The 16074-nt window shown below is 37.4% G+C and overlaps 3 protein-coding genes across 3 annotated transcripts; 1 reads left to right on the forward strand and 2 right to left on the reverse strand.

Annotated features, from left to right (window-relative positions):
• Nucleotides 1-400: 400 nt before the first annotated feature.
• Nucleotides 401-4800, reverse strand: LOC135582766 (uncharacterized). The gene is made up of 7 exons (XM_065141545.1): nt 4625-4800; nt 4439-4538; nt 2387-3478; nt 2124-2186; nt 1821-2038; nt 1301-1407; nt 401-772 (listed from the first exon to the last, which is right to left on the reverse strand). The coding sequence occupies exons 1-7, from the start codon at nt 4667-4669 to the stop codon at nt 658-660; spliced, it is 1740 nt and encodes a 579-aa protein (XP_064997617.1). The 5' UTR covers nt 4670-4800; the 3' UTR covers nt 401-657.
• Nucleotides 4801-8213: 3413 nt separating this feature from the next.
• Nucleotides 8214-9392, forward strand: LOC103974608 (expansin-A4-like). Its single transcript, XM_009389468.3, has 3 exons — nt 8214-8443; nt 8531-8843; nt 8933-9392. Exons 1-3 carry the CDS (start codon nt 8284-8286, stop codon nt 9234-9236), a joined length of 777 nt encoding a protein of 258 aa, XP_009387743.2. The 5' UTR covers nt 8214-8283; the 3' UTR covers nt 9237-9392.
• A 551-nt stretch (nt 9393-9943) lies between these two features.
• Nucleotides 9944-14653, reverse strand: LOC103977788 (reticulon-like protein B16). Its single transcript, XM_009393404.3, has 6 exons — nt 14581-14653; nt 14344-14486; nt 11249-11429; nt 11000-11141; nt 10833-10902; nt 9944-10358 (listed from the first exon to the last, which is right to left on the reverse strand). The coding sequence occupies exons 2-6, from the start codon at nt 14474-14476 to the stop codon at nt 10192-10194; spliced, it is 693 nt and encodes a 230-aa protein (XP_009391679.2). The 5' UTR covers nt 14477-14486; nt 14581-14653; the 3' UTR covers nt 9944-10191.
• Between the last annotated feature and the right edge of the window lie 1421 nt (nt 14654-16074).

The following is a 16074-nucleotide window of genomic DNA, read 5'->3' on the forward strand; positions in this document are numbered from 1 at the left end:
ATAATTTTTTTATTTTTTAGCATAAATGTCTAATAGTAAATAGGTTAGAGCTTGAAAAACCAAGTAACAATATGTTGAATCAATATCAACTATTAAGAATGGTTCATATTATGCATGAATAAAGAGAGTATCATCGAAAAGGATGTATAGATGTATGACGACCTGTATAGTGTAAGTATACTCATAATAAATGATTTAAAACTATCATGTATTAATCATATGTTTATGCTGCTGTTGAATCTGTAAACTGATTAGTGAATCTGTCAGTTATCATCATCCTATTACCAATGTGGGGCATGAGGGATTGAAAGAGTGTTGTAGCATACAAAGCATGATCAACAGGATAAGCCTGGTTAGAGAAGCTGGCAAACCTTGCAGTCTCTCTCTGCTGGTTGGTGCATTGAAAGAAGCTGTTGAAACTGCATTCTGAAACAATTCCATGCATCGATGAAACTGCATTGTTTCCAAAAGGCACTTTCAGTATCTGAGGTTTCATAGTAGATTGAAACAGATGAAACTTCAACAGAGATTAGGCTAACGGTGGAACTACAGAAAGAGACAAAGCAATCCCAAGTCACCATCCTAACCCACCAAAGTGGTGAGTCTGTTGCGAGGATCGTTATATAATTAGTGATGGAAAGGCAAACTCGGAACACTTCAGAAACACTGCACGTTTCCTCTGGTCATGATCAAGTTGCATGTGGAGTAGATGGATGCTGCAGCAGCCCGCACTGCATACTCCCGCTCGGTAGACTCAGATTTCTTCAATTTGCTGCGGGGAACAAAACAAACCATATTGGAAATACTTCATTAGCTAGCATCAGATAAATAAAGAAATTAAACAAGTCCAAAAATGCACAGTAATACACAGTGATTCCATAGAAAGAAAAAGACAAAGCAAACATATGGTATTCTAATGAGATTTGGTTGAAGTAATCGTGTTGTGTGACTGAAATCAGCCATAACCTACCATAATTGGTCGATAGGACCCGGCTTATCTCAATACTTTTTGTAACAATTAATGTATCAGTAGGTACAATTTGTTATCAGAATTAACTATTTTTTCGATACGCATACATGTGAACGAATACACATTTCTACATCATAAAAGTAGAGTAAGAGTCAATAACATGCCAGCTCTTTTGAATGAATCATACAGATGGCTGAAAAACATAATACGTATCTTGATTAAGTGTCAAGAGTCAAAATCACCATTAAGCTGTGCACGGTGCAACCTATAAAAGCAATCTGCAGTATAAACTGGATACTGTAGGTGAGAAGTTTGGAAAAGTTTACGAACCTTGAATCATGTGTCAAATTTAGATGAGAAGAAGCACCAGAAGAAACAAACTTGAGACCATTCTCACAGTGTAGTTGCATTTCTTGAACTTGCTTTAACCAGCTCTCCTGGAAAAGAATAAGAACCACCATTATCCACGCAACATTTCAAGAAGTCAACATGCAGAGACATCTTTCATGATCAAAATGTAGTTCAAGTGGCAGGCACACAGAAATTTAACATGCTAAAAATCCTAATTAGAAACCTCTCCCATTTGTGCATTCTTGAAGAAATTTTTTAATTGCTCAAAGTATAAATATATGAAAATGAAATGGACTAACTAACAACCCCATTATTAAAGTCAAGGCAGCAATAACATTACTGATGAAGAATAATATACTAATAAGCTTAGATCTTGGAAAAGGTAAACAACTTTAGATAACAAAAATTAATGCCAACAATCAACGGGTAAATATGTTACACTTCAAATTTCTGAAAAGAGAAACAATTGAAAATTACTAAAGCAACAGTTTATACTCACAAGGTGCTTTCCCTCCTCATATAGTGTTTTATCCATCTGACTGAAAAGAGATCTCCAACGAACCACATGCATTTCTGAAATTGCTTTTGTTGAACCAGCCTCAGATGATTGTGCAAAATTTGGTTCATTTTCTTGGTTAGACGTAAACTCTTTAGATAACAGATAAGGCAGTTCAGTCTGTATAACATTCCTCACTCTCTTCTTGCTGCGCCTTAGTGCTTCATACACAAACAAAAAAATTTGATATATAAGAAATCTATACTCACACAGCTACAATTTTTTTTTGAGTTAATATATTATTACCAGCAATGCGCCCTTTTATGTCCTGTTGAAGGAGGTCCAACCACTGAGAAGCAACATTAGCAGCTGTCAGTGAAGATCAAGTTAGCTCATATGCATTTTGCTAGTATATATAAACTATCCATCATGCTTAAGGATTTAGTAGAACTTAAGTTCTATTCAGTAGGCCACACAGTTGCAACCTCTATAGCAACTGCACAAGTACAATCCAACAATTCATCAATGCAAAAAAAGCAAATCCACTATTCTAATATTTGAATTACTACCTTTAAGAGATAAAGAGTCAACATTTTCCTGATTTGCAGAAAATTCATCAATCGTTGCACTGCTAACATTTTCTGAAGTGCGTGCTGTAGCTGATGAGACCTTCAGTTTAAGCGCATCACCCTCACATTCTGTGGTCAGCTGTGAAGTTGCACAAGCTCCCTGATGAAAAGTATGCCAAACCATTTCGTTTTCGTTCTCACCTGGATACTCAGTCCTTGGAGGAATACATGGCTCGCTTAAAATCACCTGCTTGGTGGTTGAATCTTGGCTGCAGATATGCTCTTTTCTTCTATCACTAGTCTCTTTAATTCCTCTTTCTGCTTGGTCAGTGATTCTATTTTGGGTTTGATTATCACGCCTTTCAGAGTGCACTATGGCATCTATGATGGAATGAACCTGCTTGCTATTTCTGACGTGGTTGATGATCCCTGGGTTTAGTCCAGAAAGCAATCCACAAGGAGCAGCTATTTTGTTGAACCTGTTAACCTGTTCTCTCTTTGCAAACTCGGTCTTTCTTTTAAGTTCGTCATATTTTCTCTTTCTTGGCTGGCGAACCTGCTGCTTGGGCATCAGTATGCTTCCACGTGAAGATGAAAGAAAACCATTCTGTTTCATTTCTTTCCACACTCTCAAAGGTTCGCTTTCCTCAACTGGACCAGTGGTGCTACCACTCTCGGAGGCATCTGCAGGTTTAATCTGTCCTAACTTCTTGTAAGGATAGAAAAAATCATGTTCGGCTGTACTAGATGTAGCAATCGAATTAAGATCCACTGTGAGGCCCGTCATTTTAGTGCTACCTTGTTCACCCTCATTTTTCTCAATGGGAAAAGACTGTCTGCTAATTTCCTTAGCAGATATCGGCACATTTTCATGCCCCAGGATAAATGGATTCGTACTGCCAGCAGGACCCAAAGTCAGACAAGCAGGAACATGTTCGACAGAACTATGACATGTAGTCTCTGATGCAAGCGTATCTGAAAGCACAGATGTGGTAGCCACTAGAATTTCAGAATGACGCTCTTCTTTATGATCATGTCCAGGTACCTTGAGTTCATTTGTGGTTGATGAATCTAAACTACAGCTTCTAATTCCTAGGACACAAATCATTTAACAAAGTTAGGCTTAGGAAGGTAAAGTGGAACTAACACACTGGTGCAGGTAGTAAATGCGAATGAAATAACAATCATATAGAATTGAAGATAACTTATCCTAAAAAATTCACTTCTTCGGACATCTTAAATTTCACCTGTAAACAGAGCAACCTCTTCTCCATTAGGACACACCGTGGTTTACAAAATCATCAATAAGCAAATGTGTCAGGGAAAAAAATTGAACACATTTAGGAATGGATTTTGCTAGACTATCATATTGCATGTTGTGTCCTGTGAATAATCAGTACATAAGAAGATAGCACGAAACCAATATTCTGTTTATTGTGTAGTGTATCACATGTTATAATTTAATTTCTTGATGAAGATTAATGCAGCCTCATTGCCAAAATTATGATTAATCAGTGTAGCAGTAGTACCAAGTCTCATCCCTCTTTAACGCTATCGCACAAATGAGTTTTCCCCAACAAATCTAAACAACTATAATTGATTGATATTAATTAATAAGTCAAAGTGAAGTTTAGATGTGTTCAAAGACAATTTATAAATTATCTGATAACTCAGCAATCGGAACGCTGTCCAAGACTCGGACACTACTTTTAGACCTAAGCTTCATATTGGAAAATAGGAACCGAAATTTGGTACAAGTCATTCCACTTCTAAGTCTTTTTGAACTGGAATTCCAGTAAGATGACAATTACATGATAAATTCAGTATTATCTCTTATGAAAGAATGTGTAAAATTAAGTAGTTTATCGAAATAATAGACAAATCAATAACAACAACACTAAGTAATCTCATGATGCACAATCTTCCCAACAAAAAGACGGGTTTTTTTTTTCGTATTTGCAGGCCTAAAAACCACATGCAGATGCAAAATCAACCTATTCGTTCCTAAATCAAGAAAGCGGAGCCCAGAAAGACCAGAACAAGCCGACTCACCTTCGACTCCAAGCACCGACTCCAGATCACGCATCTTCATCCGCTTAGACCCATCCCGTCGCCCTTCGATGTCCCCCTCGCAATCGCTCGTCTCCCCCTCCTCCTCCAATGGGTAAACTCCGCATAAGCGGAAGACAAAACAGAAAAAGAACATCAAGATCACAACACCCTAAGCCGATTCCATACCTTGATTCGAGACACCTGCACCGCGGCGGATGCATCCGACGCCATTCCCGAATTTCAATCGATCCAGTTCCGAGTCCAAGAAAACGGAATGGGGAGATGGCGCAGGGGATCGAGAACACTTAGGGTTAGGGCGATGGAGAGAAAGAAAGAGAGCGGAAGACAAAGAGGGGACGGAGTTTGAAATGGGAGAGTGAGAGGGGATGCGGTTTTCATACTTTGAACCGAAAAGGGCGCGGCTCTTTAGCATGTGAAAACGCTCCCTTTCCCCTCTTTGGGCCTCTTATTTGGGCCTTAAAGCACCTTTCAAAATCATATATATATATATATATATATATATATATATATATATATATATATATATATATATATATATATATATATATATAACATATAACATATAACATTTGATGTGTTATTAGAATCCATAGAATATAGCAATGAATGGAATTCATCAAGTTGATAACAAAATCTTAGTTCAAAAGACTATTATGCCCCTCCAATTGAACTAAAGATGTCGTGGTTACAGCATCTTCTCCCATTTAGGAATTTATTCCCTAATTCAAAAAATAATTTTAATTAATACATAAATAAGGATATTTCTCTTTGACTTCCTTCTTTCGTTCTCAAGTTGTATGATGCTACTAATGGACCTTCATTAAGGGTATTCTCTTCTTTCTGAAATTATGCACCTTCTACTTTAGAATTTATATCGATTGCTCCACGTAAGTAGCATCTTGTTATAGTTGGAGTGGTTAGTAGGATAAGACGTGCAAGGAATCCACAATATACTTTCGAAGCATTAACACATAAGACACATTATGAATTTTTTAGAGTGATGATAGTATGGTGTCTCTAGATAGCTTTCCCTTTTTTCTCAAATCTCATCTCATTTTTTATCGATAATACTTTGAAAGAGATATGATCATCCACTTCAAACTCAAAGTCATTTTTTTTTTATCGACTCTAGGTTGTTAGTAATATCGTATGAAATGGACTGAATATCCTTTTGAATCATCTGAATTCCAAATAATTATTTTTTCTTAAATTATTTCAATAAAATGGAGATCTATATCTTCTTCTATATAGAGTTTCAAAAGATATCATTTGAGGATTCAAATGATAGTTATTATTGCAAGAAAAACTTTACTAAGTGCAAATGTTCATCCTAGCTACCATCATAGTCCACAAAACAAACTCTTAGGAGATCCCCTAATGTTTTAATAGTTCTTTTAGATTATCGGAGGATGAAAAATTATACTAAATTTGAGTTAAACAAAAACAGGTGCCCATTTGCTTTGAGACGTAGGTTTAGAATGCTCCACTAATTGATTCATGGCTTGGCTAAAGGAAGTGGCAGAGGGTATGACACATACATAGGTTAACAATAATAAACTAAACCAAAGAGGTCACGAATATAAGAAGAGAAATGGTGTGACAATCTTTGAAATTTTGGATCATCCATTTATATTCACGACGACTTTATCAATCCAATAAGTGGATGATATAAGAACACGAGATCTTTCGTTCTAATATCATCTTAAATGTTGTCGATGTCATTCCATTTAAAAGCTTAAGACATAGATACATCATTTGCTATTTATTATTGTCCCTTGCCATGCCATGGCCGCAAGAAGAGGGTGCCTGAACTCACACCCTCAGCTGCTCCAAACCTCTCACTGAAGGTTAGCTGCATCCATGGCGGAGAAGGAAAGCCACAGCCACATGAGGCTGTCCCTCAGCACTTGCCTTGTCCTCCTCCCCTATCTCCCTCGGAAAGCAACCTCTCCTCAACCCTTTCTCCATCTCCCATCGGCTGCCACAGGACACACCCTCTTGTGGGGCTTTTCTCAGGCTTGTGTTGGCTGACAGAAGCTGGTTGTCTTTGGTAGTGTGAATCACTGGAAAGTGAGATCATGGTGCCCCACAAGGAGGAAGAGGCACATGAGGGGTGCAAACTCTGGTGCAAGTCTGACAGACAGACAGATGCAGAAGGTTTTGGCAGAGACATGTAGGAGATAAGAAAGAAAGTGTCTGTGGTTTATAGAGAGGCATGTGGGTGGGGATTGGATGCAGGCCAACTTGGTGAAGAATGGTATCCCCCTCCTTGGAGTGAATCGTGTGATGCATTGCACCTTGAGTCATGCTATTCTTCAACATCATGATGTTGGGAGTCCAAAAAAGCTGAGCAATTTGCAGGGTGAACAGTTATGGCTTGTGGATTGGGTGGTGGTGTATCACATCTTTCTTTGTAATAATTGTCCACTAATATGATCATAAGCATGATTTAAACCCCTAATCAATAGGTCCATGACATATATATATATATATATATATATGTATGTATGGGTTTAGTTAATCTTATTATATCATGTCGAGCATAAATACTAGTTTGATCCACCTTAACAATTCGATCATCATATTTGAATTAATCAAACCTATTAACCTTAATGTTAGATGACAAATACGATGATTATGATTCGATTTAGCTCTCTTAGTTACTCTTAATGTGACATTCGCTTTACCTATTTTTGTCCATCTCTTTTTCTATCATTATATAACAAAATAAAATACCATTATCATGCGATAAAATTAACCTTAACTACGGATAGTCTCATGTGCAAAATCACAAGAGTCGAAGATTGTAGGCAACTTTGACCAATATTATTCCACCCATCGTTTCATGCCATAGTCCCAACACCGAATCAATCACAAGTACAAATTCTGTGGGCATTTTCTCATTGATTGGAGGAAATAGACGATCTTCTCTCTCTCAATCTCTTTCTCCTTTTCTTGTTCTCTCTCTCTCTCTCTCTCTCTCTCTCTCCATGTGAAGAGCGCGGAAATCCCGGCAAGACATGTGAAGCTAACATGGTAGGCCAACTTTGAATCCTTAATTGAGAGACAGACTTCCTCTACTGAAAGCAAGTATTTGTGTCCAAAAGTCAAATGCTTTACTTGTATTTTGGAGACAGTAGCTTATCTAACAACAGTATCACAATGATGCCATGATGTATCCTCTTATATTAATGGCTTCACCTAATTTAATGACAACAAATAGTTGATCATCAAATGATTGCATACCTAATATTTGGGAATGTAATGTTACTAAGATGATTCTTGCAATTTAAGAATGCTAATGTGTTTACCTTTAGAAGCAATGTACTTTAGTGACTTGGATCATAAGAGAGTGATGCAGTCGATAAGGAAGAGTGTGGTTCCTTTTCACTGACATCTCTAGTAGATGTGCAAAGCTTGGACTCGAGCAGTGATGGAAACCCGAAGAAACACGTAGCGGATCAATGTGCCACTGTCTTAAATCTGTACATGGATATTTGTCCCATTCCTGTTGTTACCATGCCTGCCATTTGTTGGAAAGTAGATTGTGTGTGTGTGTGTGTGAGAGAGAGAGAGAGAGAGAGGATGAAGAAGAGACAACATGCATGTGCTTCTGATTTGGATGATCGCTGCAGTCGTTCTCAAAGTCCATGGCGGGCAGCCGACTTGTCTCTTTGCTTAGAGATACCAGTGCAGGAGCCATGTCCATGTCCACCTCTCCTCCGCTCTTGGTATAAATAGACCACCTTCCCTCCCCTTCTCTTCACATCCCAACCAATACGAACCACCTCTTCTTCTTCCTTTGCCCACTGCAACATCTTTTAATGGCTAGGCCAAGGTGTTCCCTCTCCCATGCTATCTTCTTCTTCTTCTTCACGATGTCTTCCTTCGGCTTCTTCGTACCTGGGGCCTTGGCAGGTTCCTACGGGTGGCAGAACGCCCATGCTACGTTCTACGGCGGCGGCGACGCATCCGGCACCATGGGTGAGTTCCCAAACTCAAAGAATAATGGTTGATGGTACGCCTTGGACTCCGCCATTGCTAAGCTTTGCCATGTGTTGGGCTCATCAGGAGGAGCTTGTGGGTACGGCAACCTCTACAGCCAGGGGTACGGGACGAACACGGCGGCGCTGAGCACGGCGCTGTTCAACAACGGGCTCAGCTGCGGCTCCTGCTACGAGATGCGGTGCGCCGACGACGCCAGGTGGTGCCTGCCGGGCTCCATCGTCGTCACCGCTACCAACTTCTGTCCGCCCAACTACGCCCTCCCCAACGACAACGGCGGGTGGTGCAACCCCCCGCTGCAGCACTTCGACCTCGCCGAGCCCGCCTTCCTCCAGATTGCGCAGTACCGTGCCGGCATCGTCCCCGTCTCATTCCGCAGGTGCCACCACCGGCCGTCCCCCACCTTGTCAGGTTTCCCCCCCGCCCAAAGCAAGCGTCTCACGCCGTGTTGTGACCACTGTTCTGCAGGGTGCCCTGCGTGAAGAAGGGAGGCATCAGGTTCACCATCAACGGCCACTCCTACTTCAACCTGGTGCTCATCACCAACGTCGGCGGCGTCGGCGACGTGCACGCAGTGTCGATCAAGGGGTCCAAGGGCGGGTGGCAGACCATGTCGCGCAACTGGGGCCAGAACTGGCAGAGCAACTCCTACCTCGACGGGCAGAGCCTCTCCTTCCAGCTGACCGCCAGCGACGGCCGGACCGTCACCAGCTACAACGTCGCGCCAGCCGGGTGGCAGTTCGGGCAGACCTTCGAGGGCGGCCAGTTCTAGCGCCGCTGCCGGCAGGACTCGTAGCCTCGCTCGAAGGCTGCTGCTTCTTTTAGGCTGAGGCCTTCGTTGTGGTTGGACGCTGAGGTGGCTTAATTAGCACCCGCTGAGGCCTACCTAATGATGATTATAATTACAGATATCAAGTATAAGTTGTGACGTGGAATGAGTGCCTTGTTAGAAATTAAGAAAGCAAAGGCCATGATGCATGGATAGTGTTAGGAAATTAACCTCAATATATATATATATATATATATATATATATATATATATATATATATATATATATATATATATATATATATTGGAAAAGTAATGACTGTAAGAATTCGTCTTATATAAGGATTGGCAAATTCTGATTTCGTAATTTATTCCTGAGATCCTACCAAAGATAGGTACTAATATTATGGCTTATAATGTATATCAGAGTAACCTAATTAGAAGATGGATTCTTGGTTTCGTAAGCCTAAAATGCAGAGATTGTTATGGAGAGAATTCAGCACATTTATATAGTTTGATTAGCCTAATCACTGAACCTAAAACAGATCAAGATACAAAGATTCAGATTCCAGATCAATAAATTAAGTGGAATCAACACATTTGGCCCTTCGGGTTGAGGGAAAGATAAAAACATCAGAGACAGAAATGAACTTTGATCACTGCAACTTATTTCCAGAGTATCATCACCAGCACAAATTTTCAACCAGAGATTTGTAGTAGTGATAATTTCTCTTTATTCTTTGCAGTCCAATTCTTTCAAATTACAGGGAGAAAAATAATTCAAATTACACTGAAACTTTCAAATTTATCATTCTAAACTTTCATGAATTAAAACTTTACAACTCAATATACAGATGACTGAAGTCACAGATGGTTTCTTATGAATGCGCCTATCACAAAGAAAGAAGACAACACATGAAAACATGACATCTGAACTGGTATATCAAAATCTTTTAGATTATGCATCTTTGCTCTTGGAAAATCGTCTCGGGAGTCTGCGGATCACGTTCTCATCCACTATCTTGTAGTGTTTGGAAATTTTCCGGTGAACCATCCCAGCATATCTGTCTACACGATCTTCATATTTATCATATAATGCAGGTATTGTGAATGACACTATAATCCCTGTTGTGCAACAAACATCAAATCAGCAGAATTCAGGATGAAGGAAATTGGTCTGATTTCAGACAGCCAGAAAAGACAATTTAAATGAGGTTTAATATTTCAGCATTCCATTGGAGCAAACAGAAAATGTTAGTAGCCTGGACAACCACATTCAATTCAGGACTAAATAAAAATTCAACCGTCAAGTATGCCCAAGCATGTTTACAGATTAATGCAGGAAAAGCATATCTCATGCCCAAGTATGCTTGGGAGTTGCTTTGAAAAGCAAAGGATATGAAATATCTAAACTGCAATGGTTCAATAAACTGCAAGACCATCTCAATATAACTGTCTATTGTGCATGCATCAGAATGTGTGAGAATAAGTGTGGATGGCCATCTATTTAGGCGACTACTATTCATTGACACTTTGTGTTGTTACTGAAGCATGTGCTGCAGCTTTTTATTCATCATGATGAGTGAAAGAAAAGCATACCTATGTATGCAAGGGTGAAGAATGAAAAGAAACTTCCAACAACAGACAATAGCCAGAGGATAACCACCACCTATAAACAAAACAACTGCTGAATACTTCTGCTGTGACAATAACAAGGCAGTGAGCATTGTGAACTCTATGATTTAAAAGGATAAACCATTGCTGACCTGAAAAAATATCCTGAAGTCTTTGCCAAGAGTGATATCATGGGCCATCATCAGCATATTATTAATTTTAACACGAAAAGAAGCAGCAGCATTGTTCACCATTTCCTCTGATAAAACTAATTCTGGCAATGGTTGGAGTTGCCTGCCCGAAAAAAATCGTTGTCAGAGAATTCCAAAGTTGTTTTCTTTGAACAGAAACAAAACAAAACAAGAGTTTACTTATAAAAATACAATAAAATGATATCTTACTTATCTAAAAGCACAGCACTGTTTGCCCGGACAAATTGAATTACAATCAAAATGAGCAGAATGTCCGAGCAGATTGTCAGGAATGATAATCCAGATCGCTCAAATAAAAACCAGGCAATGGTTGCACCTATCATAACAGCAATTGAAATCCATCGGCGTTTCCACAGAATGACATCAGCAGCTAAGGAGAAAACCAACAGCTTAGGATATTACAGAATGAAACAACTATATAAATACAAGCACAAGTCATATTGCATTTAAATAGAAGCTCTAGTAGCAAATCAGAAGAGAAGATAAATCACATTATATGCTAGCTTTTTGGTTTGTGATCCCAATCACAGTAAGATTGTAAAAAACTCTGTACTATAAGATGGTAAGTTTGGAAAGACTGTCATCTCAGAATAATAGGATTTAATATACCGTTGCAAACATGATCTATGTCCAAATCTATCATAGTAGAAATTAAACCTTCATGTATTTGAATCTATATCTATTTAGGCCTTATGGTTTTAGATAATGCATGTAAAAACTTGTTCGGCGATCAAATGACAATGTTCAAGGAAAACATACCAACACATGCTTCAGGCCAAGTACCAAGTACTTAGAAGCTAATGATACATTCAAGTGACAGTATTCTAGTTCTCTTTATTCACTCGACCTGCAAAATGATGGCTTATTTTGTTGACCCCAGTCAAGGAGACCAAGGGCTAAAGCTCTACACATCATGAAAGCAAGTAGAGAACTAAAAATATTGGTGATATATTGGTTGGATAGATCAAGATACTGGTTAAATAGATTCCCATAGTTAAACCCAGAAGGCGTAACTCCAAAAGTTCGAGCTACCAAGTTGAAGCAAGCCCAAACTTCTTTAGCTTGTGTGTTCATACAACTCTACATGCTTATTTATATGTTAGACATTCATATTATTTAGGTATATGTTATATACGGAAGAAAGAAAACCCAAAAAAAAACCCAAAAGGCTTCATTAAATTCTATTGATTCAACTAAAGATGTTGCTTAGAGCTTAATGGGGGAAAAAATTCATATAGTCAACCATAAATAGTTGTGGTATTATGGTTTGTTACTGTTGTTTATTTCATTTTCTTTTGCTATATAAATATTTTGGGAGAAGCCCTTGCTTTTAAGAGTGACCCTTACATTTGAGGGTCTCATAATTTCGACTGTTTATAATCTCAAAGTCATTTAGGAAAAAGTGTTGGCATCTAGAAAACAAAGAGAGGACATGAACGGCAATTCATGTCCCTAAGATAAGGATGTTAACATGAATGGTAATCCACTTGAAAGGGCATGAATGGTAATTAACTAGAAAGGACAATAAGTTCATCAATTTAATACTTCTAAATTGGTTAACATCTCTAACAGTAGCTCAGTGCACAAAGCGTTCAAAGAAGGTCAATGGACACAACCTTACCCCTATAAGCAAAGTGATGGGCTTTGCAACCAGAATCTTGACCGCTCAGATGGCAAAGAAGCAATTTTATTGTCACACTGAGATCCATCCTTTAAGTAGGCCAAAATTTCTAAGGATATCAATTTTTTTACTATCATGAGAGATCAGAATAAAGCATTACAAATTCATTTTCATAATGTCATTATCATATATCTCAGCTCTAAATTAATATATGTCTATCGATTAGCTCATACAAACAAGTAAACATATTTGCAATCTATTGTTGATCAAAATGCTATGTACTGGTCTCTGATAAAATGGGTTCCTCCTATCAAGAAGTCACCTTTCTTCGAGAGGAAGCAGTACATCTAGAAAGAATAAGAGGGAAGAGGGAAAGAGAAGAGAAAAGGGGGATAGGTAAGAGAAACTAAATTTATTTAGAATAAATAGAGTATATCCAATCATGCCACTTGGGTAGTTCCTCACTTATTTACAGAAGTTGTGGGAGAATAAATTTGACATCATCACCTCACAAAAAACTCACTAGCATAGACCTTCAAAACCTCTGAGTCAATAGTACTATAATATGAAGCCTAATCTATAGTATATCCATATAGGGAGTCTCGGACTCTACTTTAGATGAGCTCTTAAAAATACGGATGCAAATTTGTATAAAAGTAGGTAACTTAAGAAATGGAAGCATGTTCTTCATATGAAAATAGGCTGATGTAAATTTTTTTCTCCTCCGAATAATCTATAAAATACTGCATTTGGTAAGTTATGATTCTAGCTAATTTGTCATAGCAAACCTCCATGGAGATTAATCAAATTCCAACCAAGGTGGCAACATGTAAGCTGACTCATGCTAGAATAACTATTTACATGACAACCAAGACCCACGTACTGGCCGACTAAGCCTCAAATAGGGTTGGCAAGACATATTGGCTTATGAAGGCTACTAGATCTTGTTACAATCTTCAAAAACCATCATCGAAGGTGATTTTAAGCCCAACTAGTGTCAGACATGTACTGGACTTATCAAGCCTAAGTTACACATCTTACAGGAAGTGTCCATAAGAAGATCACAAAGTCTTTTTCCTTCTAGCTCTTTATTTCAAGAAGTTACAATCAAGAGAAACTATAACAGAGAAGTATTTCTCGGTTCATGATCTTAACCACTCTTGAGTAGACTATCAAGAATTTTTTTTCCCCCTCATTTACTTTGATGCTCCAATTCCAAACTAGCATATTGTGAAAGAAAATTTAATTTGTTTCATTCTGCTTTTCTATCATATATTTTAGTAACAAAAATTTAAAGGAAAAGAATCAACTCCGATTTGAAACACAGAGCCTCCATAACATCACAAATTTCATCGAGAAACAAAAAAGAGAAGAAGTCAATATATCGCCCTCCATATGCACCAAAATCGCTTAGTATAGTACGGGTACTGTTGCTAAAGAAGAAAAACTTGTTGCCTACATGATCCAACTGTAGAACAAGTAGCAAATACTTTCCTAAAATAGCGAACGCACGGTAGAAACCCTAGGAGAACCATTCATGGCACAATTCAAGAAAAAATCCCTACCTTAAGCCCCAAACATCAAGAAACATCTCTTCGGAACAACAAACACCGCACGGACTACCTTTAGCTGCTCGATCAAACAACGACAAGACACAAAGTACCTTTGCCGCCGCCGATTATCTGATGGATCGACCGCTGGCGATTGAAGAGGCGATAGCACTGGTCGAGCGCGCTCTCCTTCCGCCCCTCGGCGGCGATTTCCCCGTTCGAGGGATCCGACACGCTGCCCTCCATTATCGATTCACTGAATCCAACGCACGCAGCAAGAACCCGATCGAATTAGACAGGGAAACAAGAATAACAAGCAAAGATTCCCGGTGGAATGGAGACCAAAGGACCTTTGGCTGCGGTGCTCGGCTTTCGGAATCGAAGTTCAAAGAAGAGGAAAAGAAAAGGTCCACTGCACTTTACGAATATATATATATATATATATATATATATATATATATATATATATATATATATATATATATATATATATATATATATATACATGTATTATATATATATATATATATGTATATATATATATATATATATATGAAAATGGACGTTAATATCAATTTGAGTTTCAATATTATTATGATAATTGTTAAGAAAAATCATTTTAAAGATATATATATATATATATATAAAGAATAACTTAAATTTAAAATAGTAAATATGGAACTAAAACTAAGAGTAAATACCCAAATATTATTTCATCAATTACTTGACTCGAATCACTCATGTTTTTCAATAATTATTATGGAGTTTGTAATACCAATTTAAGTTCTTTGAGTTTTGAGCATCGAGGATATCAGGAATATATACGATAAACTTAAATTTATAGGGATATATGCCTAATTGTATCTTTTGTATCTTTTAATCATTTTAAGCATTGAATGCTTGTAAGAAGATTTAAAATCATAGTCTGTATGTAGACCAACCTATTAGTTACATGATCATAAGTAAATCATTATGATCAATGATTTTTATCACCCTAATAGATGATAGTTATATTCTAATCTAATTATTTTAAAATAATGAAGAATATAAGATTAAAAAAAAGAATAAATTATATGTAACATATTCTGATCAGATTGACATATTTTATAATCATGTAAAAAAAGAATAAAAATATTTTTATTTTATTTAGATAAATGGGAGCATAAATGGAAAAATAAAGATAGTAAAAAAATAATTTTTTTTACGATAATTTACCCTTATTTTTGTTGGAAATTGATAGGGTGCTTTGGATGCTTATATTTTAAAGTTCACTTTATATTATAAATATAATTTTTAAAGATTAAAATGCATATTACTGTTATTTTTGTCATTTTTTTCCATCAATATTCTTATGTATATTTTGTCTTTGTGTCATGCTAGCCTTTATAGTATCCACATCAGCTACTAGAATTACATGAAGGAAGTATTTTTAAAGGCATTAGTATTGAAATTTTATGACCAATATTTGCAATAATCAAGATATTATCTTTTAAATCTTTGACATTCCAATGGGAGGAACAGAATAATAATATTCAGTCAAATAAATATTTGATGCTTCTCTCATTTGTACTTATTTTTGGGAAACTGTCTTCTGATGTTACATGTAGATGGTATTTTTGTTTCCCCAATACTATCTTGGATATAAAATTATGAGATGAAAAGCTACTATGAAATAACAACAACAATTAAATCGATCATCACAACATATGTTCTATGAGTCATACACAGGAATAGAATCACATCACTTTGACTTCCTCCAATTCTTTCCTTTATTTTCTCCTCACTCCAAAACAATCAAACTACAGTCTTTTAACTACATGCATTTGGCTCATCAAGTGGACATC

Source organism: Musa acuminata, chromosome BXJ3-3 (assembly GCF_036884655.1).
Source record: "Musa acuminata AAA Group cultivar baxijiao chromosome BXJ3-3, Cavendish_Baxijiao_AAA, whole genome shotgun sequence".
Taxonomy (NCBI): Eukaryota; Viridiplantae; Streptophyta; class Magnoliopsida; order Zingiberales; family Musaceae; genus Musa; species Musa acuminata.

What these genes read in the sequence shown, in the direction of transcription:
- LOC103974608 (XM_009389468.3), top strand. Translation starts at nt 8,284, where the DNA reads ATGGCTAGGCCAAGGTGTTCCCTCTCCCATGCTATCTTCTTCTTCTTC. An exon ending in CGACGCATCCGGCACCATGG is followed by an intron (nt 8,444 to 8,530) that starts GTGAGTTCCCAA and finishes TGGGCTCATCAG; the next exon opens with GAGGAGCTTGTGGGTACGGC. An exon ending in GTCCCCGTCTCATTCCGCAG is followed by an intron (nt 8,844 to 8,932) that starts GTGCCACCACCG and finishes ACTGTTCTGCAG; the next exon opens with GGTGCCCTGCGTGAAGAAGG.
- LOC135582766 (XM_065141545.1), bottom strand. Translation starts at nt 4,669, where the DNA reads ATGGCGTCGGATGCATCCGCCGCGGTGCAGGTGTCTCGAATCAAG. An exon ending in TGACTCTTTATCTCTTAAAG is followed by an intron (nt 2,187 to 2,386) that starts GTAGTAATTCAA and finishes CTTCACTGACAG; the next exon opens with CTGCTAATGTTGCTTCTCAG. An exon ending in ATGAGGAGGGAAAGCACCTT is followed by an intron (nt 1,408 to 1,820) that starts GTGAGTATAAAC and finishes ATTCTTTTCCAG; the next exon opens with GAGAGCTGGTTAAAGCAAGT.
- LOC103977788 (XM_009393404.3), bottom strand. Translation starts at nt 14,476, where the DNA reads ATGGAGGGCAGCGTGTCGGATCCCTCGAACGGGGAAATCGCCGCCGAG. An exon ending in AGTGCTGTGCTTTTAGATAA is followed by an intron (nt 11,142 to 11,248) that starts GTAAGATATCAT and finishes TTTTTCGGGCAG; the next exon opens with GCAACTCCAACCATTGCCAG. An exon ending in CTTCACCCTTGCATACATAG is followed by an intron (nt 10,359 to 10,832) that starts GTATGCTTTTCT and finishes GTTGCACAACAG; the next exon opens with GGATTATAGTGTCATTCACA.